Source organism: Fistularia commersonii, chromosome 23 (assembly GCF_037954325.1).
Source record: "Fistularia commersonii isolate RoL2024-O1a breed Wild chromosome 23, RoL_Fcom_v1.0, whole genome shotgun sequence".
NCBI lineage: Eukaryota > Metazoa > Chordata > Actinopteri > Syngnathiformes > Fistulariidae > Fistularia > Fistularia commersonii.
The window spans coordinates 3,504,333-3,528,846 of record NC_141306.1 but is presented as its reverse complement, the minus strand read 5'-3'; the positions used below and the strand labels follow the sequence as shown (position 1 = coordinate 3,528,846).

The window sequence follows — 24,514 nt, the reverse complement described above, 5'->3', positions numbered from 1 at the left end:
TCTGAACAACTATTGAAAAACTCACGTATCAACGAAAATTCAACCCCAAGAGTAAGAAATCAATTTTATCATGCCTGAAATGGACTATGCCTGCAAAATATTTTGAAGTTCCTGTTGGCTATTCAGAAAAAAATCTAAAATGGTGGCATAATTCTTAATATATAATCTGTAAGTATGAATAATGATAATACATTTTATTTAAAGCACTAAGGTACACCATACAAACATATATGTGAAATACAGATTTATAAGAAAAAATTAGAAATAAAAACGAAAAGTGAAAATTGGTAAAAGTACATGAACCTCCATAAATACACAATTATAAAAATGTACTTTTAGAGCCTTTTCCTCTGAACCTTTGCAGGCTCTTATTTTGAAGGCTTCAACCCCTAACCGGAAGTGTAACATCCAAATGAAATCGTCAAGTTGTTGCCTATTTCCGGAAACTATTGAGTTTTACGTTAACTTTAGCTTAGCAGGCCACACGTTAACACACACGTTAAAATGTTCTCTCAAAAGCAAAGAAACGTAAAGCAATTCTGTTATTTTACATTAAATAGCAGGTTTAGATACGCTAATAGACGGAATTTAAGGTTTATTACTGTTTTATTTTGAAGAGGTGCTAGCGGAAGTGCTTTGTATATTTGGGATTCGGTGGCGGTCGGAGCCACAGAGCACTGATGCGGTACTAGTTCTTCTATCCGAGCGGCTGGTGAAGTTTTTGGGTCCACAGCCCAATATATTTACGAGTCGTGAGGCACCGTGACTATGATACAAGTCTTTTCGGGGAGGTTTTCAAGTGTGACAAATACATCGTAAGTCAGCCAGGTTTCAAATCATCATGTTCAGCTAACTTAGCTAACGGTAAGTTCATGCTAGTTGCTCTTTCGATACCGGGGAAACGCAACACGCTGGTACAAACTTGAGCGCAGCTAATGCTGTGTGTCTTTATCCATATTCCACTTCATTAAAATACATGCAATGCTTGAAATGACCAAATTTATGTATTAAAATGCAAATAATCTAATTATTTTTGTGATTCATGCAAGAGGAAAATATTAGCTTTTACAGCGATGGCATAACAGTCGTGTTGAACTTGTTCAGATGTGATGGATGGGTGGATGAGGTGACAGCGGAGATAAGTGTATTTTCACAACAATAAATGTTAAATTTTTTCATTGATTTTTATCGACTCATGGATGATAAGGTGTTTTGCTTGCAGACCGTAGACCACCTTCGACTCCAGGCTGTCTGCACATCCTATGAAAGTTTTGACTTGTATCAAATTCAGGTGTCAACATGAACTTAACTGTTGTTATATCTTAACATTGAACCCTTGCAAAAAATACAATTGCATTTACTTTAACTTTCCTTTTTTCATACATAAGTGAATCAAGCCCTCCTGCATGTTTTTTTTTTTTTTTGCAATGCTACAGAACATATTTATGAACCTTATGCGGTGTATTTATTTTATACTTGCACTAGCTTATTGTTATACATAGTCATAAGCATACGTTTCCATAAAAAACTACATGTGTCAGGGTCGTTTTTACTAAAAAAATTGTTTAAAGCCTCCCAATATTGACATTTAAACTTCATTAAAAGTCATATCAAATTCAGTCAGATTTTTTATTGATACTTGTAACCATCCTGTGTTATTTCTCACTTCTTGTTTTTTTCCTCAGTGTTGTTGACAAGCTGCATGTCTGGCTTCCTTGGACTGCAGACGTGACGAACTTAACAGCGTCAGCGACACCAGCAGCTAGTTTTCCATCAAACGCCGAAAAGACACCGTATGTTAATACGGCTACATCTTTCTCCCGTATTGCTCAGTAGCAGCGCTCTCTTCTCTGACAATCATCCACCTGAGAAAAGGAGTTGTACTCCATCGACTAGGTAAGAATGCACAGAACACCATGTCGTCTGATTGCAGCAGAGATATTGCAGTAATACAAGTAGTATTTACATCTTACTTCTGCTGGTGAATCATACTTATAACCTGTGATTAATTACACTTTTTTCCAAACAATGGCAATATATTTTAAAAGTAATTTTCAATGAATTGCCAATAATAGGCATACAATGTTTATCAATTTGTTCTTCGACAGTTTCATTTTTTCACCCTAACAGCTTATCCAATAGAGGTAGAAAAAGTCCACACCCTGACTCACTATTTCATATTTTTGGGCCCGAATTTAGGAGACTGGGTTGTCATAGCAACATGTTATACACCTCTCATAATAGAAGACTTCACACAAGAATTACGGTGGAAATAACTATCAACCTGTTTTAGATTGACAAAGGATTTGACAGAAAAATGGTCACTTTATCCATGTGACAATACTTGATACTGCTCTTTATTGCTATTTCCTGATTTGTGCTTTGTTATGGGTTGGATTCTCAGTATCACCCAATCCTTGAGTCTTTGTTGTCGGTGTATGAGGGAAACATGATATGGAAAAAAATCCATATATATATATATGATTACGTACATGATGAGGCTTACCCAAATTTAAGATATACTTATTTTTCTCTTATTTTTTATCTTTTATCTAAAATTATGGAAAAAAGAAGGCCTTTCTATTTTTTTTTCTTGACATTTTCTTCATAATTTATTTCTTTTTTAGATAATAACTTGCAAACTCTGTGGCTGTATTTAATGTTTGGCTCATTGTAGGTGCTTGTCAAAGGGGTCTACCCTCAACTGAAATTAGATTCTATAATAAGGGCATTTATAAATACAACATGCAAAGGCATCCAACTCTTAACTGACGTTTGATGGATAGTATTAGCAATTTTGGATTTTTTACCGTGTGTCTTAACAAACCAAACACCAGAAACTTTTGTACTGTACTTACATATGATCTGTTTCCGTGATCTCAGGAAAAACAAAACAAAACAAAACAAAACATGAATCGTGTTCAAAAAAAATGTTTCCCATGTTTCTTCGGTCCTCTTCCACAGTTGTTTCTAGTCACATCCTTGAATTCTGGGCACATAACTAAGATGCAGAATCACACTAAACCAGCAATACTTTGCTTTACAAGATGTTTGAACTGTCTAGTTACTGTCCTGTTGTGTTGCAGTCGATCATGTCCAATGCAGGCACTTCCTCACAAAAGGCCATGAAAGGCCCCAAGAGCTTCCAGCAAATCCACATAGATGAGGAGGTCAAAATTGCTGTGACCCTCTCCATGGACAGGTTTCGCTGCAGTGACCAGATAGGTAACACAGTCATTATTGTGTTTATTACTGTGACTCGAGTGAAAGGGATTATTGTCAATGTTGTGCGCGTGCACACACACACACACACACATACCGACATACACACGACCAATGGCTGTCATCGGATCCAGTTATGCTGACCTGTTTTGTTTTTTTTTCCCTGTATTGTATGAAATATAGCCCATAGGTGTTTTTCCGTCAAGCGTTTCCGATTAAATCTTTTTTTTTTTGACATGTTGTGCCTCCCTCAACAAAAGAAAGTTTATGTCATATAATTTTGATCAATATAAAATTGAAGTAATTGGTTAATCCTAGTTTGACTCCCCAATAATTTTTCCAAATTATTTTTTCTAAGAAACTGAGCCAATTTGGTTGCAAAAAGGGACATTCAGTGACTTATTTCCCTGTCCCTCCTTCAGCTGTGCAAAGTGACGAGATGTGCTCGACAAAAATAGATGTGTGTTTCTAGTCAAAAGACACCTTGGCGATGCTGCTTGGCCAGCATGTTTGCTGGAGATGGAATGTGTCATAGACAGAAACTGTTAAAAGTCCGGTGTGATAATTATTACCTTTTTGAGCTGCAGGATACGATGGTCTTAACCATGTCGTAAATCCTTATATTTGCCCTTTTTAAATCTCTGTTTCTCTCAGAGATGATGTTCCCCACCTCCCTGACCAGTACCGAGAGGGCCTTTGTCCATCACATGGCTCGGTTTCTGGGCTTCATCTCGAAAAGTAAAAAGTAAGTCCCTCAAGCAGAACCATGCCGAAGTGACCGCTGACCGAAAAATCTCCTTGAAAGACACGAGGGGGCTGAACCAGGATCCAGATCAGGATTTTTGATGTTCTTAACGGGGGGCCATCTTACTGTTATCAGTCATTTAAATTAAAAAAACAAGTAAAAACAGTTCTAACTTTTTTTTCGAATATCCAAAATAAACTCCCTGACAATTCTTTTCTAATTCAGCAAATTGATTTGAAAAATAATGACTATATAAATATCTGAGAAACAAGAGGAAATCTAAGTAGAGGAATGAAAATGGTGTTATTGAGATTTAAATTTTAATAAAGCTTGCTTTGACTCTTAATAGTTCGTGAACTCACAGGTAGATCTGATGTCTGACAGCCTACATATTGGCTTTCATCCTCAATCTTAGTCCCCAAATTAGAATAATTTTTCTAATGTGTTTTTTTTTTTCAGTAAAGGATCAAATCGCTTTCTGGTCGTCACAAAGAAGACAGGGGAAGAGACCTTTCAGTCCTCCATGCCCCTGACAGTCTCTCAAAACTCCATATACGCCATCCGCAACCTGGTCCTGAAGTTTCCCATCACCCATAAGGAGCGCATGGACCTTCAGACCGAGAACTGCAATGGCGTATCTGCAGCGGCGGAGACCCGTGAGTGGACCCCGACGCTTGCCGTGCACTACGAGCAACGTGACTTTTAATACCCAAACTACAGTAGAATCACCGCCGGAGGCAATGTAATGCTGCCATCTACTGAAATACACGCTTCCTGACATTTGTTTTTGAGGAAAAGACCTTATTATCATTTTATGGCATGAGGTGTGTGGGTGTCAGTGCAGATGGGTTCGCTATTTACGTTAGCTGTTTACGTTGTATATGAAGATAAAACTGTTGCTGGGATGAAAATTTGCACGGGCTTTGAATTTCCATCCGTATGTGCGAGTATGTTTTTCTAATCTCACAGGTACACAGTTAGCCCCGCACCCTGCCTGCTTTTACTGCAACGCTGATTTTTATTGCTTCTCTCTTTGAGGCACAGGTAGAACTTTAACAGTTTTAAGGATTCACAAGAATTACTCGCGAGCTATTCTTCTCACCTTTCCTCAGAAATCAACGAGAACAGCAAGAACAGCGGGCACTTGAGCAGCAACATTCCAATGGTGCCCCAGAGGAGGAGGCCGTCTGAGCTGGACAGTTTCCGACGCTCGCTGCCCGTGCACGAACGCCAGGAGGAGATACTCAAACTGATCAGAGAGAACAAGGTGGTGCTAGTGTTGGGAGAGACCGGTTCTGGAAAAACCACACAAGTGAGAAACTTGAAATTAAAGAAAATGTCTTGAAAATGTCTCGCATTTGTCGTAAAGATCCTGGTGGTGCAGTTCTTACCTAAGAGTGTAGTTTTATGATTGACAAATGTACAAAAATGCATTAGTAGGTTCAGGGTAGCATTGCAGAGATGGCAGCGTAAGAAATGTAGAAGTATCCAGTTAGTGAGTAAAGCTGACCCGAGTTACTTTGCAATGGTCAGATTCCACAGTTCTTGCTGGATGAATGCTCCAGGAAGGGAGAACGCTGCAGGATTGTCTGCACCCAGCCCCGCCGCCTGGCCGCCATCGCCGTGGCCGAGAGAGTAGCAGCAGAGAGGGGAGAGACGGTGGGCCAGGCTGTAGGCTACCACATCAGGCTAGAGAGCAGGTACGAGACCGAGATTGGGCAGCGAAACAACTGCAACGTAGCGAGCTGCGGTTTCTTACCTGTCAAATAACTTCCTCTACTGACAAAATCTGATTAATCCAACTTCTCAGTCTCCCATTCATATTCAACTTTGTGATTTTCTCCTCTTGTCATTCCAACACCTGACTTCATCAAGCATGTCGTCCCACCCTCCCATCTTTCTTCTTGATTTGAATAAGCATGCTTACACACCGAATTTATGGACGTTTCTCACGTCAAAAAGTTCAGATTTGTGTTGAGGTGGAAGTGACTCCCACATCTGTCGGCCCCAGGGTCTCCATGAAGACACGGCTAACCTTTTGCACCAGCGGGGTCTTCCTCAGGACACTGATGGCCGGAGACTACAGCATGGCTACTTTCACGCACATCATCGTGGTGAGCATCAAGACATGATAATATAGGATACACTCTGAGACCAGGTACTGTTTAAATTCATCATGTTTTTATTTTTTACTAGGATGAGGTTCACGAACGCGACGGCCTGACTGACTTCCTGCTCACTAAAGTGCGAGAAGTGCTTCAGAAAGTGCCCTCTTTAAAACTGATCCTGTCCAGCGCTGCTCTGGATATAGACCTGTTCCTCAACTATTTTGGTTCCTGCCCTGTGATTCACCGTTAGTCTTACACACGCCCATCTTTGTGAATGCACACATAATTGAGCACTTAAGTCAACTTTTGGATTATATCTCCTTTTCTGCGATCGTTCACTCAACTGCGGTAGCTTCTTTTCATAAAATAGAAACAGAAAATGATACCAATCAGACTTGAAGATGAGCTAAAGATGACCACTGTTTTGTTTAAATGCTCGGTAATATCATGTTCATAATGTCATTGTGCGTCCTATTAATCAAATAGTGTGAAATCCTGCGCTTACAAGCAAGAACGTCTAAAGTTCAAATCATAAATCTGTTTTTTTATTATTCTGTAGTCAGAGGAAGGCAGTTTGAGGTGAAGGAGTTTTTTCTGGAGGACGTCCTCAAGCTGACAGGCTTTAAGAACAACGACGTGAAGAAGTACAAAGAAGAGGCACAAAAAAGTGCGAACAATTTTTTTTTTTTTCCCCCTTCAATACGGACCAGAAATTGCAGGTCATCTCTCCGTCTTCCCCGCGTAGCCACCGCGCTCATCTCTTCTCTACGTGTCACATCTACAGACGAGAAGAAGCAGAAAGCGCTGACCGAGTGGTGCACCGCAGTGGAGACCAGCTCTGTGAAAGAGAACCAGAGGACGCCGGGGTCTCTCCTCGAAATGATCCAGCACGGCGCCTCCATGGACGGAGGGGAGAGCTCGCTTAACAGCCCGGTAAATTACAAAAATACACACACATCATGGAATATGCTAGAATGGACCCAGTGGGCTCCCAGCGGTGCATCAAGAATGCACATTGAGCAGCGCGCATCGCAGATATACCTGCTTCATTTATCTGGATCTAGCAAGTCCATGCAACGTCTTATCATTGTGAGTGACGACATCTCTCGACAAAATGCTAACTATTTCCACGCAAATCTGTTGAAATTAAAATGCAAGGAACACATACTAAATTGTTACATGCACAAAAAAGTAATGAGAAATGTCAGATTTTAATTACCGGTAGTTTTGATTCAATTTTTGTGAATAGACCCTATGGATTGCTTAACGTACTGTCAAAGGTGCTTTGTAGATAAAATCGACCTAAGAATTCAGAATAATCGATGGGGCAAAACAGATTTGTGTGAGATTGCAGGTTTCGTAAATCCAACTTGGAATCTTATTTTCTTGTCTTTGCTTTATTTAAAAACAAATCAGAAAAATGACTGCTTGTATGATCTCATGAAAGTTAGCGCTCACTGGATTGCTAGATTGCTGTGGTAGTTCTTGAGTGACATGTATTCTTCATGAAAACCAAAGGAGCAGACTGAACAAACTTAAAAATCGACAATGTACTTAGTTTCATATATTTTTTCTTTTTAGATATTCTCCACCTTCATTTGTGTAATACTACTGCCACCCCGAAGTGTAGTATTTTACGTAAACACATGAAAACTAGAAAATTATTTGACTGTGCCTTACTTCTGTACATTTGATGCGCTGCGTCTGAAGCGTGTGTGTGTGTGTGTTTGCTGAGTGTCAACATGTATGCGACCAATACACTGGAGATGATATCATTGTATTCCACTTTACAATAACAATAAAGCTTTTCTATTCTTTTCTATTCTATTCCAGTCCTGCTTTAACCTTATGCTGAGATGTACATCACTGTTTCCCTTTTGATAAAATGGTTTAAGTGAATCACCCTTTTTCAGTCATGTAACATTTATTCGTTCTCTTTTAATGTGTAATTATTTTTCTTCCCACAGAAAGCGAACTGCATGGACCAGATGAAGCCGTGGCTTTTGAAAGAAATGGATGCGTGCATTTCTAATATTTTCCTTAATAAAGACCAAGACGCCTTCAATCAGCTTTTCAACCTCATCCAGTATGAAAATGTCAACGGTAGGACCCTGTGGACAGGCTTCAGCCCTTGTATTAACATAAAAAAATATTACAGTGGAAGCAGCTTTACTAATGAAACCCATGGAAATTTACTTTGTATTCCCCTACTAGGATTAATGTTTGTGAGTAAAACTTCCATCATTTACACTTAATTTTTAAAATATTTGATCTCATCGTGCACCCCTGCTGGTCGCATCTTTGGATGTGACGTCGAGGTGACTAAAATTCAAAAGGCATTGCCCTAAACAGTTGTCAGTGAAGCTAAAAATATATATGATCAGTAACATTTAATTTATTAAATTAAGTCATTTTAATTTCAATAAATAAAAGAAAAAATACATGGGTGCTTTTATATTTTCGTGACATTAATTGTGTATTTTTAATAGACATTGCATATTGGCTATTATATCAGCATAGGGATGATTTAATAAAGCTTATTGACTTATCTTGTTTGCTTTCAGAGCCAGTTGTGTCACTCGCTCTAATGACGGATCTCGTTTCCATGTACCCGTTTACGATAAAGATGATTTCATTATACATTAGGAAATTTTAAATTCCCCAGAGCTGTTTGCTCACGCCTGTCCTCCTGCCTCTCAGTGGACTACACACACAGCGAGACGGGAGCCACGGCCCTGATGGTGGCTGCAGGCAGAGGCTTCCTCGCACAGATGGAGCAGCTGCTCAGCATGGGAGCCGACATCAATGTGAAAGCGTCCAACGGCTGGTAGGAGCCCTGTGACGCTTTCGGTGGCATTTTAACTCCTTTCATCGTGTTGCGCGCACGATTTTGATCTTTCAATCTCGCGTCGAGATCTTTGAACAGTATCGGAACTGTGTTTTCATCACGTCACAGGTCCGCCCTGGACTTTGCCGAGTGCTACCAGCAGGAGGATGCCGTGGATCTACTTAAATCCTCCATGTAAGCACAAAACATGATCATTTCATATAAACCGATATGGTCACATCTCCAAAATTTGTCCTTGACGATCGGGGCTGGTATGATTCAGAAAAAGTCAGTATTGTGTACGTCAGTTAGACTCTTAGCAATGAATGTGAGTTTACTTACTGAACAGAAATACATACGGCACACAGGCAACATTTTAAATTACAGTTGGGTGAGTTTTGAATTGAGATGTATTTCCCTTTTTTATGTACTGGAGACATGGACAACAGCAAAATAATCGTCATCTTAAAACACAGTTTATTTTTCCTTTTTTTTTTTATGATATTTTTGCAGCGTCACATTAGCACAATCTGTTCTGAAGTCTGATTCGGGAACCGAGCTTGGGATGGGCCTCCAGAGAGAACTTTATGACGTTGCAGAATTCAAACAGCCAGCCCAGCACCTCTGGAGTTTTAATTTCATCACAACACAACCCCATCAATGCACAAGCGTACAGACTCGTTTGGGCTACAGCATTATTTTCACAGCCCGAGTAATAACTCTGATACCTGTTGTGAAATGAACCCTGGCCAAATGAAACGCAGTAAAAATCTCTGGTTTCGTCCGTGCAGCCCTTTGGGAGTGGTGCACAGCCAGGACCAGACGCCGCTGGAAGAGGACGGCGTCACGGAGCTGAGCGCTGAGGAGCAGGAGCTGCTCAGTCTTTACCACCACAGCTTCAACGACGAGTGGGTGGACCTGGATCTCATCATGGATCTGCTGCACTACATCTGCTCGAGCACCAGCAGCGGTAAGCGGAAAAGTAGACCCTGATGGAACGACCTAGACGAGAGGGATGAACGGTGACGCGTCAAGGCGGCGTATGCAAGGCTAATTGAAAAGTTATTATTCTCACAGATGTGGCTTAAGAAGACACTCCATTTATGAGATGAGATGAGATGAGAGATGAGAACAACTTTATTAATCCCGAAGGAAATTGTTGTGCCAGAGTTTCAAGTAAAAAACATAACAGTAATAGATAATAGTAGAAAGGAGGAAGAATAAGAAATATAATGAAATATGAATTGTCTAACTGTTAGCAGTAACTACAAAGATTTATGAATAGTTGATAACTCTTCCTGCGGACGTTTCAGCCCAACTGGCGTCCAGAAATGGTTTTTGATGAAGTCTGTCTGGAACCGACCAGTAAAACTCTTAGTTTTACTTTAATGTTTAAAGACACAGTTAAATTAATATAATTTTAACCCTCATAGAAGGCAATTTGATAGACCTTTAGCCACTATGGCCACGAAACTTGAGTACATTTTTGTCCATTTAGTAAGGTCCTGCAATTATTTTAATAAATTCCCTTGTTTATATGTTAAGAGTTAGTAAAGGCAAGGGATTGCCAGAACGAGTAAATTCATAAAATAAGATTATTTCCTTATTAGCATACTAACGGCAAACGTCCAAAAGAGAAGCTAGCTGTAAGAAACCAATCCAGTATACTTGGCAATTACTTCTTGCTGTATTACGTTTGCAGAAATTCATCTCAGTAAACAATTCCATTTCCTAGAATAATGTGAAGGAGAATCAAGCCAACAAGCTCATCCTCCATCAGGCAAACATGATTCAGAATTAAATCCAGATTTACGCGCGAAAATTGATCGTTCTCCATTTTTGCTGGAATATAATGTGTTTACTAATGATCCTCAGGGGCTGTTCTGATTTTCCTCCCTGGATACGACGACATAGTTTCACTCAGGGACCGGATCCTCTACGATGACAAGAGATTCTCTGCTTATGCTGACAGGTGACACTTTTGAGATGGATTGAATATTTGCAATTTATCTAATATGTTGTGTCAGTGGGAGGTTCAGTTTTCATGTTTGCGAGGCAAAGCGTTTCAGCGTGTTTTGAATTTAGTGTTCCCTCGACGGATTGGATTTTTCATGACCATGTCGTGTGACTCGTGCTTTCCGCCGCGTCTCTCAGGTACCAAGTCTTCACTCTACATTCAGACATGCACACATTGGACCAGCGCAACGCCATGAGGCCCAGCCCTCCCAGAGTCAGGAAGCTCGTGAGTGTCTCGATGTCGTGCGTGTTGTGGACCGGAGTCATGCCGGATTTTGTGATTTCTGTACAACAGCACACAGCCTCTTACAAGCCTTTGTGGATTTAGTTTTTCATGGCTTTGACCTTGGTGTTGCAGTCATATCACATATGAGAATCTCCCCTGGTAACCTGGACCATTTTCCCCTCTTCCAGATTCTCTCAACGAATATTGCTGAGACAAGCATCACGATCAACGACGTGGTTTTCGTCATCGATTCGGGAAAAGTGAAAGAGGTGCTGTCGCCACGCTTACGTTTTCCAAACAGTCAGCATGTGTAAGAGCCTGGGAATCAAACACACATATCTGATTGTCCCTGTTGCAGAAATCCTTTGATACCTTCAGTCACGTTTCCATGTTAAAGACAGTGTGGATCTCTAAAGCCAGCGCTCTACAAAGGAAAGGAAGGTAATATCTCTGTTTATTCTCACTACCTTTAATGTGGGATAAATAACTTTTTAATGACTTGATATCAGCGACACAATCTTACGTCGTAGCAGGTGTCTAGTGTTCGTGACTACATATGGTGCCTTCTGTTGTGAGTTTGTGAATATTTCGCCTTGTCTTCAGAGCTGGCCGCTGCCGCCCGGGCGTTTGCTTCCACCTCTTCAGTCGACGAAGGTTCAACAACATGCTGGAGTTCCAGATTCCGCAGCTGCTGCGGATGCCGCTGCAGGTGGACACGCACATTTCCACAGTCAATGTTCTTGTGCATATTCAAATACAGAACCAGAGGCTATCTACAGCACAGAGCCTGAACGATCATTATTTTACACTTCCTTACTATGACAATTCATGCAAATGTTTTTTTTTCTTGACATTCTAATTCATTCAATGTAACTTTCGAAACAATTTCCAAGCATGGGATCATTAATCATGTGATTCTGTTACAACCACTTTATCTTCAACGGTGTACCTTGCTGATCATGTCGACGTTATCTTTTTGGATGAATACATTTGCCTGCTTTATCCAATCGTGACCCCTGCTTTCCATATCTCCATCTAATGTTTTCATAAATTCAACCTCCCATTTTCACTTTTCTCTGTCCTCTAGTATCATTTTCCCGACAGTTTCTTTGTCCCGCTAATTATTTGTCTGCCAGTATCAATTTTCTGTTTCTCTGCTGAGCTGTATGTCTGTTTGCCTGTATTTTTTTTTCTTACATATGTGAGTTTTGACACTTATCAATGTTTGTGTTTGTTCCAGGAAGTATGCCTGCAGACCAAACTACTGGCTCCCCCTTCTTGTGCGGTGTCTGAGTTCCTATCCAAAGCTCCAGAGCCCCCCCCTTCTCACGCCATTAAGAGTGCAATGGAGAGGCTGATGGTAACAAACACTAAAACTGTATACACACTTACAAACAAGTGTTTCTGTTGTACATTTTTTTCCGTTTCCAATTGCCTGATACCTCTGTGTTTTCCGTGTTGTTTTTTACTTTGACGTCTTGAATTATCGATCCGTATTCCTGACTTTCTCCTCAGGCGATAGATGCTATGGACAAGAGTGAAAATCTGACTGATCTGGGCATCCATCTAGCTGATCTACCTTTGGAGCCTCATCTAGGCAAGATGGTGCTGTGTGGCGTGTTGCTCAAGTGTTTGGACCCCATCCTAACCATCGCTTGCGCGCTTGGATACCGCGACCCCTTTCTCCTTCCATCCCAGGGCTCTCAAAAGAAAGCCGCCCTACAGTGTCGCAAAAACTTGACATCCGGCAGCTTCAGCGACCACATGGCGCTGTTGAGAGCCTTCCAGGTAGGCCAGGGGTGCAGATGGTAGCATCGCTTCAAGTCACGACATGCCTTTCCTCTCTGCAAGTGATTCTACAGATGGAGATAGTCAGTGATAGCAGTCGTGTTCTGACAACGCTACCTGTCGCCGCGCAAACCGGTAGTGATGGCAGTGGTTATGATAATCGATTGTCACAAACCATTCAAAAGCCATTCGGAGAGCTTAAAATGTCAAAAGGAAACGCGGTAAGAGCAGGAGTGCACGTTTTCAAAACAAGGAAGTCAGGGTGAAGCCAATTGAAGAGAGATAATTTCTTTAAAGAGGTCTGTAGAATCAACTCATGAGAGCAGGAAGCAGGATATGAGAGAAGAAAACTTATAATACTTGCAATTATGATAATGATTTTAGTGCAAAGTTTATCTTGTCCCCTGGGCTTCACAGCTGCCAGTGACAGAGCTTCTTCAGAGGAAACGCTATTTAACAATGAAATAGCAAAGGTCTATTCGCCTTTTGCGCTTTAAACTGTGACTCAAGATAAGACTCAATATTTTAGTACAGTCTTGCTGGCGAGCCACCCGATCGCCGTGGAAGTGAATACCTGACATACTGACATGCTGCCGCAGAGCAAGCAGGCACCCCTGTGTGGAAAATGCTTAAAAGATGGGCTTTGTTTGCGGAATGGCGTTACCGTGCCTTTCGGAGTTAACCCTTCCGACGGGAGCATTCGCAGCGCGTATACTTGCGCCTTCTGTGTTGCATCGCCTCCCCTGTGTTGCATCACAGCGACCCTTGTGACATCGTGTCCTCCTCTCCAGGGCGTCTCCAGAAATCTAGCTTCTGTGACGTTACAGCCCCACCTGCAGCCTTAACCTCACAACCCCTAACCCACTCCGTCAGACGGACAAACTCGTGCGTGTGTTCCTTGGCTTCCCAGTTTGTTGAAAATGATTCACATGAGAATTTTTGCTCTTTTAATTTGGTGCACAACTGATATACATTTTTGAATATAATGAGCGTACATACAGTAGGTTAACGAATGGGTGTGATAGAGGTTGCTTTGTGGAATTGTTGAATAAATATTCTGACTTGTACAGTAATCAGGAACGCGATACTGAGATTCACTCGTTTTGAACGTGAACACACAGAGCAGAAAAAACTTGAATACGACTAACGGATCTCATGTTGAGGTCAGGGTATCCGGTCAGATTTCTCTTGTCCAGTTTCTCATCCTGCCTGTGCTCGGTTGTCAGGCGTGGCAGAATGCCTGCAGCTGTGGCATGGAGCGATCCTTCTGCGAGGAGAACTTCCTGTCCCAAGCCACCATGGACATGATTTTTGGCATGAGGACACAGCTGCTGGGGCAACTGCGTGCCATTGGTCAGTTTTCACCTCTACAAATATGCTGTGCTTTATCCTTTCCAAACCGTGACTAGAGTTGGACTCCAAACATGGCAACAATCTTCTACAAAAATCCCCAATATTTTTTTTTTTTTTTTTTTTTGGCAATGACTGGTTTTGGCTTCCCTGTTTTGTGATCTCCAGGATTTGTGCGAAACCATGGCGGCAGCGATATCCGTGACGTGAACCAAAACTCTGAGAACTGGGCCATGGTCAAGGCGGCCCTGGTGGCGGGCATGTATCCCAACCTGGTCCACATCAACCGTGAGACGTCGCAGCTGTCCAGTAACAAAGAGAAGAAAGTCCACTTTCACCCCACGTCTGTCCTCAGTCAGTCAAAGTTGAAGGAGGTAGGTGCGGCATCAGCAAATCTAGACGTTTATGTGTGGTCTCTTGCTCTGCCTTAGTTAATCAATTTTACCCACAAGCTTTTTTTTTTTTTTTAACTGAAGATGTACTTCGCTCTCTGTGTCGTTCACCTGGTTTTGTTCTCCTGATTCTGGCGGTCATAGTTCAGATGGAGGGCAGGAAGTGTCAGGCTGTTTTACGAGTGGAGGAAGTGTGTGCAATTTTCAGATGGCATGAGGAAATGGGTTATGAAATGAAGAATGAGTTCAATACTGAAACAGCTGTTTTGTTTTTTTTAATGGTGCCACATGTTATTGCAGTTCACCAGTTCTCCTGGTGTCGGCGCTCACTCATTGTTTGTTTAACTTCTATTTAGCTCCCTCAGGTATCGCACTGGTTCATTTGTTCTGGGACAATAAACTGATTGTTTTCCTTTGCACTCAAGCGGTATTTTTTCTGTCCATGATAGGTCTCACGAAGGTCAATTTTATGAATATAAATTAAAAAAAAAAAAAAATTAAAAAAAACAACCACAGCTTTGTTTATTCAAGCTCAGTAAGAGCTATTCAAATGTAAAACGATGGAAAAACAACACAAACGCTCGGCGGACGGCTCGAGGTACGAGCATGTGAACCAGCAACCCTATGAGCTCTGCGATGCAGAAAATGAAATGTGACGGGGTCACTAACAGTCAGGGTAAAACTAACTGAGGTTAGAAGAGTGTCTTTCCTGGGGATAAAGAGAAAACCACGAGTATATTTAATTACTGAGAAAACACTCCTATCCAGATGGGCCATTCTGACCAAACACCTGTGTCCTATGACGTTCATCAATCTACCCAAAATCTGTGTTGTCTTTTACCAGAGGGGCCCAGCCCAGCTGGCCCCAGGCCTTCCCACCGACTGGCTGATCTATGACGAGATGAGCCGAGGTGACAGGATGGCCAGCGTCCGCTGCTGCTCCCTGGTGACTCCCGTCACGATCGCCATATTCGGAGGCGGCGCCAAAATATCCGGATCCGCCCTGCAGGGACTTGCAGGTAAGATAAGATAAACTGTATTCATCCTCATAAGGGAAATTCTTTTTTCATAGCAGTATGAATATTTGAATATAAATAGAAAGACAGAAGATAGCAAGACAAAAACAAAATACACAAATAAACAGGCAGCAGATGACAACAACAACATCAGGGATGGCAATGGACGACATCAAGGAACATTGGGGGTGAAAAATACACAACTAGAATTACACAATATAAATAGATTGACAAAAATTGATAGCTATGAATAAAATAGATAAACAGAAATTGGCAGATTGTGTGCGGGCTGGGACAAACAAGGATAACAGAAGGTCAATTTTTCAAGCCGTCTGCCCGAACAGTTTCACACACTGGTTATTTAGGATTTCCTGGGCAGGAGACGGGATTTAACTTACTGGTCTCCTATCAATTCCAGGTCCAACCAACCATTTACTCGCTTATTCACGCTTCAGTCTCCTGACTCCAATCAGAATTGAAACAGGGTGTTGCAACCACTGCACCTCTTTGCTGCCTCCTATTTAATTCACAGAACTTTCAGTTGTAGTTCCATTTGTCGACTCGCCAAGTCATCGATATTCATTATTCGTTATAATTTACATCAAGCAACAGTTAAAGTGTGATAAGTGTCCCGCTGTGAATGAAAGAAATGTTTTCCATCATTAGCCAATCAGTAATAAAATGGTGGTTTGACTTTCTGCAACTGCTTAGAAAGTCTCGACACGAATAGGAACATTCAAAAAGAGCATTCTGTTAGGAATACAAATGTGGCTTTCTGTGCAATTATACCGAGAAGAATGGCTCACCAGCACTCAACCTGGGTTCCCCGGGGGACCCGAGGCACATGTCTTCACCTCGTCCCCAGATCACATGAGTACTGAGAAGAACACACGGAAGTGTGATTCTGGCCTGTTGTTCAAGGCCGGCTATTGGAAGGCAGTTGCCTTTTCACTCCCACTCTCAGTATGCTTCGCTTTTTATGCCTCCTCACATTGCCTCCCTCTGTTATTTGAGCCAATCTCAGCGCCGGTTTCCCATCAATGGTGTTTGCGACTTCCTACATGTCGCATAAAGTCCGAAGGGAGCTGGATGTGTCATTCTCCCGCCGGGAGCCCAGATTCCTCTCCATTTGGACTCCTTCAGCAATTCCTGCCTATTGTTCCTTTTTAACATTTCGATCTTTTCAAATATAACGTGGTACCCAACCGATCCTAATTTTCTTCTCCAACTGAAGTGAGATAATGTGTTTGTGTCCCCCGTGCTCTTTCCTCCAGGAAGCCCACAGGATGACATCAGTGACAGCGAGGCGGAGAGCCATGCTGAGATCCGAATCGATCCCTGGCTCGTCTTCCAGATGGAGAAAGAGGTGACGGAATGTTGCTCACACCGATTTATCAAATCCTCAATTAAACTTTTTACTCAATCGACCTCCATATTGCCATCCAGGCGTCCTTTTTTTTTTTTTTTTTTTTTTAAATCTCAACAAATATGTGGGTTGATACCAATGCACTCTGGTGGTCTGGACCAGCACCATTAAACCCCTATTTAACTTCCAATAAAACATTTCATAAATTAAACACATTTTAAAATAAGGCAGTTCATTTGATTGAACCCCGTATAACACATGGATGGTCTCTTTGAAGAAATGTTTCCAAACAATTTCTGGTTCCGATTCAGGCGGCAGAACTTGTTCTTGTCCTGAGGCAGAAGTGGCAGAATCTGTTCATGAAGAGGATGCGTTGTCCTTCAAAGTCCTGGACGCAGCAGGAGGACACCATCATCCAAACCCTGGCTTCTGTAGGTTTCATTCTCCTTTAAATATCTTTGTTTTTCCTGTCTGATCCTGAATTTGTTGCAAATGTCCAAGCGTCCCGTAGGTCCCTCAGATTCAGACGATGTCCAATATCATGCCTTGCTTGTATGTTTTTTGTAATCTCTACGTACTGCGAAGAGCACAAGTCACCGACTCCTGATCAATATGATTTCCTGCAGGTGCTGACAGCGGAGGAGCTTGCAGCCGGCCTGCAGCAGCCCTCAGGGATCGGCCAGCGGCCCCTGCAGGTCTCGGCAGAAGACGGGTCCCATATGGCTTCCAAGAGCTCCAAGGACACCCCGCAGCCCCCCTCCCAAGCCAGCAGTGACAGGTATCCCGTGTTGTCATACTTAAAAATAATCATCTCGAATTTGTGTTTGAGATGTTCACTTTCTGATATGTTTTGGTTGCTGTGATTTTAAAAGAAAAATTGGATAGAACCCCATTAGTCCTGAAGCTGCTCCCGATGGCTTTATCAGCGCCTTGCATGCTGCCATCGGAGTGTGTGTGTGTGTGTGTGTGTGTGTGTGTGTGTGTGTGTGTGTGTGTGTGTGTGTGTGTGTGTGTGTGTGTGTGTGTGTGTGTGTGTGTGTGTGTGTGTGTGTGTGTGTGTGTGTGTGTGTGTGTGTGTGTGAATAGGTAAATACTATCTAGTGTAAAGCACACTAAGAGTTGAGGCCATTCAAAACTTTTAAAAGGGCTCTGGCCCTTAATCTGGACACATTAATGGCTCATCTGTGGTTCTGTGGAACGTCTCAGCAAGTTCCATTGTCTGGCTCCGTCTCCACATCTTTTATTTGTCCTGTCCATCCACTGCAATGCTTCGGTTGCTCCTTACACATTTATACAACTGTGCAAAAATGCTCAGTGGATCTAGAAATCTGATGGTCTTTGTGTTGAAGGTATGGGCAAATTACATTTATCAATCATCCGATTCATTATAATTCCATCTTTCAGATCCGCTACCCGCCCTGCTAGCTCTTTAAGTAGCTCAAAGAAGCTATTTGCAGGAGGACCGCTTCAGAAGACCGTCAGAGATGCGAGTCAGCCCGCCATCCTCCCTCCCTACTGCAGTAACTCCAGCTCCTCCGGCAGCCCCTCGGCCCCCGTCTCAGGACAGGTAACCACGCTGCGGCCAGCAGATCAGGATCCAAGCGGGTGTTTTCAATCTGTCCTCGTTTCAAGACATAAAAAAATAAGCAGATTCTGAATGCAACAGGACGGAGCGAATGAATAAGAGAGCATTTATTTTTAGATGAAACAAGATAGTTTAAAAAGGACGAGGAAAAATGTGAGTTGTGAAATAGAGATCCGTCATCCGTTCGAAAGTTCCAGGCTTTCGTCAGTACTTTGCACCACGTGTATCTGCTCTCGGTCAATGTGTCCCTCATGGAGGTCGTGGCCTCCGGCAAGGCTTTCTTTGGGATTGCTTCGTCTCCTTCCGTCAGTGGGCTCGGGCGTAGTGTCGCCTCCGTTCACGTCAGCTGGGGAAGTGGAAGTGTCTGCAGGAAACTGCTTTTGGATTACAGTTTGGTGGATGTCCTGCTTGGCCGTATAAGGGGTGTCTGATGTCATTTTCCCAAGTTCATCTTAGCTAATGACGGACGCGATGCCAGCGACAGGTGTTTCGCTGTGCATCCTGTGATAATTCTGCAGGCTCATTAAGAGTTGTGATGAGATGAGATGAGAACAACTTTATTTATCCCGGAGGAAATTGTTGTGCCAGAGTTTGTGCAGTTTGTGCAGGCCAGTTCGGTTTTGTGACGTCGACTCCAGTTTAAGCAGGTATATCCTGCATTGCTGTGGCAGTTGCACAGATCTTTATGCAGTAAAACCTTGGTACAAAAACAAAATAATAAATCAAAAAACAAACGGTTGCAGGTTAAATACCAGATGTCCTTGAATTGACTTTTGTTCAGAAACCTGAAGTTGAAATCTTTGAATCCCCTGATCACGCCTGCAGGCGGAGCCCTGTGCAGGGCGCCAGGGCGCAGCCCAAGTTTGGGCGGCGGCTCACTGAAAAACGGCCGGACCAAGGTCCGTCTGCCCAAATTGCGAAAAAGAGGAAAGTAGAAAAGTGGAAGTGTCCCTAAATGTGTCCCCACTTGAGCCTTCCCTACATACCGTTTTCAGTTTGGTAAATTCATAGCATGTGACCTGCGCCAGGTTCCTCAAACACAAAGACTCACCACCTCTCCAAAAATCTGAAATGTTTTTAGATTTTCCCCAGCTCTTTCTAAGCTCCTGTCCCGATGTCGGACTTCAGCGGGCCAAGCCGCCCGGGAGAGTTTGTGCCCAATACCACGAGACCGCGTTTGGTTTTATCCTTTCTTTAACTCACTCAAAATTTTACTTCAATTATGTGCTACCAGCGGTTCCAAGTAAAATTTTTTTTTTTTTTTTTTTAAATACAAACAAGGATCTTCTCTTCTGTGTAAATTTTCTAATTTAAACAAAACAAAAGCGCCTCTGAGGAGGGATGTTTTTCTCCCTGGCAAGCCAGTTTTATAATAAATGCATTATTGACAGAACACACTGACAGTTATATAATCTGTAAAATGTTTCTGACAATCCTGGAGGACCATTCTTCTCCTGTTCCTCCCCGGACTTCCTCAATCTGCTTCAAGGGTCAGACCGACTCTTTCTGGTAATACCCAGGATTTTCAGGAAGACCCAGGAGAAGAGAAACTAGACGAGGTCAAGATGATGTTCAGTTTTTCCCCGGTTTCTGTATTTCAGGCAGAGAAACTCACCGGTGTTTTGGTGTTGTAGCACATGACCGGAAAGAATGAATCCTGACCGCAAGACATTTGCAATTCCAGTTTGCGGAAGCGCCCGCTGCTCTGTATGTGACACAATAAAATATTTTCTCTCGGAGCCAAATATGAGTGTCAACTTTTAAGAAATATTCGATATCCATCCCACCAGATGATAAGATGTAGTTTTTTTATCTAGTTTGTTGCAGTGATATACATGATAGGATATCTTAGATTTTGATTTTCCAGAGATGCATTTATATGCCTGGCTTGTGTTTGGTGTTGCAAAAGGAAGTCACAACACTTGTGCTGTTTAAATTGTTTTTAATCTCTCACACTCTTTATTTGTACGTATGTACATTATAATTGTCTGCGAGTTCATTATATGTTATATTTATATATGCACCTTCTGCATTTGTGTTTGATTTTGGTCAAAAGAAAAAACAGTATATCTTTCAAATGACCAAAAAAGGGATGTTTAAAATTATTTCAATTCCAGATTCCCCCCCCCCCCCCCCCCCTTTTCATTTTCAGGATTGGTTTTACCCAGAGAGCCACCAGCAGTGCCTTTTACCGGTCCGCTTCTTCATCATGAAGAGCAGCAAGATGAAGAACATCGCCATATCCCAGCAGAAGGGGATCTGGTCCACCACGGCGGTCACTGAGCACAGGCTGGTCAAGGCCTTCCTGGAATCTTCTACCATCTTCCTCATCTTCTCTGTTCAGGGTTCCAGACACTTCCAGGTACGCATCAGAATTATGTAGACAACCTTTGCCATTAGCATGACAATATCTAAATATATATATTTTGAAATCGAAATCCAGGGCTACGCTCGCATGTCCTCGGCCGCCAACTGGGATCGATGCCATGACTGGGGGTTCGTGGGGCAGGGAGGGGTCTTCAGCGTAGACTGGATACACAGGGAGAGTCTTCCCTTCTACCGCACCAATCACATCCTCAACCCGTGGAATGATAACAAGAAGGTGCAGATCAGCAGAGACGGACAGGTGAGGCGAAAAACATTTCTGATGTATAAAACAATGAATACATCAGTTGAACACATCCAGAATGAAGCGCACGGATCCGTAGGTTCACTGTTAGAGGTTCTAATGGACAAGAAGTTTGTTCGAGGTTTACACAAGGATGGACGTCCATCCACAAGAGCATATGTCTTAAAAGGATCCCCAGTCACCAAGACGTCCATTTGATCAATATTTGTACCAGCTACATGAAAACAATAATAAAATCACTCCAAATTAGTTGTATAAAATTTTAACTTTTCATTCATTAGCCCCCCCTTGTTGTTTACCACTTAACCCGAGAAAGGCGTGAGCGAGGAGGGGAACGCTATACAGAAGTTAAATCAGCTTCAAAATGAAGACGAACAAAGACGCGAAGAGGCAAGTGTCGTCCAGTCGCTGGTGTAGTGGCAAAGTGTGCTGTAAGGAGCTCCGCTTTTTGTCATCAGCTGAAGACTAACGGACCGTTGTGCTGACTGACCGGGTGACTAGTCATCAGCTTCCTCCATGATCGTACTGGTCTGACGTCAGCAGATCCCACTTCTGCAGTAGCAGGTTGTTGACATCCTCGTAGGAGAACATCCAGCGTCTGCCTGTGGTGTTTCTCCGAGCGCGTCTCACTCGTTTCCCGAAGACCTTTTGTATGCTTGTGGAAGAAAAGTCCACACACAGCATTGAAAACGAGCAGCAACCACGAGCTCTTTCAGCAGCTCAGCTAAATGCATCCCGCGGGAACACAGCCTTGTCTCCACAAGCAATTTCTCTCTTGTTTCTTGAAAAAAAGAGTAGACTAGCATCACTAGCTTTGTTTCCCTTGGACTGGAAATTGCACCCAAAAGCAGCACAATGTCGCATCACTATATATCGTACTACAGCGAGCAAAAATTAACTCGAGCAGAAAATCAAAGTTGACACAATGCAACTTGTTTACACCATCAACCCATAGGTTAAATATGTGTTTAAAAAGTGATTTTTAAAGACACAACAATTCTTAGTTTTTTTAACAACATATTCTAGTATGAGACAAACACTAAAGCATATGTATGCCAATTAGTCCCCCCAGCCTAGCAAAACTCTAGAAACATGGATTTTAGAAGTGCTGTCAAAACAGAAGGTTCACCCCTTTTGCCTCTAAGTGCATTTTATCCACATAGAAAGAATAGACATTCATAAAACAATAAAAATAAAAAAAAAAATCACATTTTTGTATCACGCCGATGTAAATTCGTCGGAAAGCGTCCTGAGTTGGTCTGCTTTTACTATCGGATGTTTCAAAAGCCTGTAAACGCGTGTGTCCTTCTGCAGGAGCTGGAGACGAAGGCGGGCAGGCAGCTGCTGCTGCTGTGGGAGCAAAGCTTTGGCAGTGTGGCTCAGTGAGAGCTCACGCCGCACCGAGGAGATCCAACCCCTCGGGGGGATCTGGGAATCGTTTTTCTCTGTGAGTTTAAAATGTTAATGTAAGTTACATTCATTTCATTTTTGGAAGTACACTGACTCTATAAGAGTTGAGAGACTATGGGAAGCCTTGTTCTCTGGATTTGCTCCTGTGTGTTTGTTCTCAGGATTGTGTTTAACACATATTTCCTCTTTGGTTTTGAACTCCTCGAATGTTCACATCTAATTCCACGGTTGTCTCAATAACTGAAAATAACAGATGACACCTTTCAGACACTTTTCTCATCATTTGTGTCTGTGACGGATTTGTGCAGAAAGCTGATCTAAGGTTTATGATTAACTACAGAAGCTATTTTCGTTAACGGCTCACACATTGAACACAGTTCAGGTTAGTTTGTACATTTAACTTTTAAGGCATTTTGTTGGCAAATCTTGTTTTAAGCCCAGCTGATGGTTGTAATGTTTGGATGACCAATAAATAGAGATTTTATATCACGTTGGTTTGCTCTCTGGATCATTAACAAGGTCGCGGGTGGAACTGAAGATGAAGTATCAGTCTAACCTCCAACAAACAATGACGGTCAAATGTTACAGATCACAAAAAGAATTAATACAAATGTCAAACAAAAGGTTCCACTAAGAAAGATCGGCAAAGATATGCACACACAAGCGAAGTGAAGATAAAAAAAAACTTAAGTATGGAAACATGTAGTATTTCCATAGTTAAACTTGTTTTCCCCCAACTGCGGGGAATTCCTAATTTCATACTAAAACAAAAAGTCTCAATCTTTTACAATTCATGTTTGTGACAAATATTAACAATATGCGCATTCTGGAAGGGCTGTCTGTTCATTACTACGTGTTGAACACCGCCGTCCCTGACACGGACGTTACTCCGAACATGGTGTACTTTTAGATGCATAGATTCCCTTCAGTGGGCAGGTTTGTACCCGTGCAGGTAGAGTTACAGACCTTTACTGCACCTTCCACCTCAGGTCAACAGAACAAATGCTGAAGTTGTTTCCACTTCTATATATGTACCTTTCAGGTTTAAAGGCATGCAAAATATTTTAAAATCTTATCTCTTGCTTTCACAGTGATGACATATAACCGCACCTCAGGGTGAATATAATCACTTTTCCAGTGCAAAGCAGTATTGCTTTGTATCTGAATTTTTTTTTTTTTGGTTTCCCTCTGAAATGTTCATACTTCTAATCTCAATCATTGAAAGGTTTTTATACAGAACTCCTGCATACACAATACATATAGGGATTTATTCCTCAGTTGTCTGAAATCAGTATGCGACTTTATAAAACAGCCACTGAGGCCACATTGAGATGAGCCAGTTAGATAGCGCCGGATCACGGGTGAGTTTTATTTTTTATTTTTAATCTGTGTTCTTGTTACAATGTCATTGACCAAGGCAACAACTAGTTATAGTTGACTGATCAGTTTACCACAGGATGCACACCCCTTACTGTTCCTGAAGGTTCAGAGTTCTTTTTATTTATCCACTCGTTCTGTCAAACAATGATATTGGCATTTAAATGAGGTTTTATTGTGTGCAGACTGAAGAAATGTCTTTTACTAATGAACAATTAACTTACTTTTGTTTTAAAAATGGAAAAAATACAGTAATAAAACATTTTTCCTGTCCACACAGACAGTAAGAATATTGGATTGAAACCAGACCTTAATTCAACCACATTTTTGCATTTTTAGTCGTCATTTTTCTTTTTTGTTTTTATTTCAAAACAGCTTTATATGCATGTATCATTCAATTATTGACGGTGACTTGAAGCGGTTAGGGTTACAATATAGATATCGATTATTTTATAGA

The 24,514-nt window shown here is 41.9% G+C and overlaps 1 protein-coding gene across 5 annotated transcripts; it reads left to right on the top strand.

Moving 5' to 3' along the window:
• Window positions 1-660: 660 nt before the first annotated feature.
• On the top strand, window positions 661-23,169 carry ythdc2 (YTH domain containing 2). Of its 5 annotated transcripts, none has more exons than XM_086170782.1 (32): window positions 661-815; window positions 1,686-1,896; window positions 3,087-3,225; window positions 3,877-3,967; window positions 4,427-4,623; window positions 5,080-5,279; window positions 5,501-5,667; window positions 5,979-6,081; window positions 6,164-6,320; window positions 6,635-6,742; window positions 6,860-7,008; window positions 8,043-8,178; window positions 8,776-8,902; window positions 9,032-9,097; window positions 9,694-9,872; window positions 10,778-10,874; window positions 11,057-11,144; window positions 11,333-11,413; window positions 11,503-11,585; window positions 11,748-11,853; window positions 12,385-12,504; window positions 12,660-12,932; window positions 14,159-14,285; window positions 14,451-14,656; window positions 15,519-15,693; window positions 16,965-17,056; window positions 17,368-17,487; window positions 17,683-17,834; window positions 18,461-18,623; window positions 20,794-21,003; window positions 21,085-21,267; window positions 22,585-23,169. In XM_086170782.1, exons 3-32 carry the CDS (start codon window positions 3,093-3,095, stop codon window positions 22,654-22,656), a joined length of 4,161 nt encoding a protein of 1,386 aa, XP_086026908.1. In that variant the 5' UTR covers window positions 661-815; window positions 1,686-1,896; window positions 3,087-3,092; the 3' UTR covers window positions 22,657-23,169. The 5 variants fall into 5 exon arrangements, with proteins under 5 accessions (XP_086026908.1, XP_086026910.1, XP_086026907.1 ...); XM_086170784.1 differs by having other exon boundaries at window positions 661-864; window positions 5,979-6,078; XM_086170781.1 differs by having other exon boundaries at window positions 661-864.
• Window positions 23,170-24,514: the final 1,345 nt, after the last annotated feature.

Excerpts from the sequence above, each read along its gene's own strand:
- ythdc2 (XM_086170782.1), top strand. The coding sequence starts at position 3,093 with ATGTCCAATGCAGGCACTTCCTCACAAAAGGCCATGAAAGGCCCCAAG. Across the intron at positions 6,743-6,859 it reads CAAAGAAGAGGCACAAAAAA|ACGAGAAGAAGCAGAAAGCG; the intron begins GTGCGAACAATT and ends TCACATCTACAG. Across the intron at positions 11,586-11,747 it reads GCTCTACAAAGGAAAGGAAG|AGCTGGCCGCTGCCGCCCGG; the intron begins GTAATATCTCTG and ends CCTTGTCTTCAG.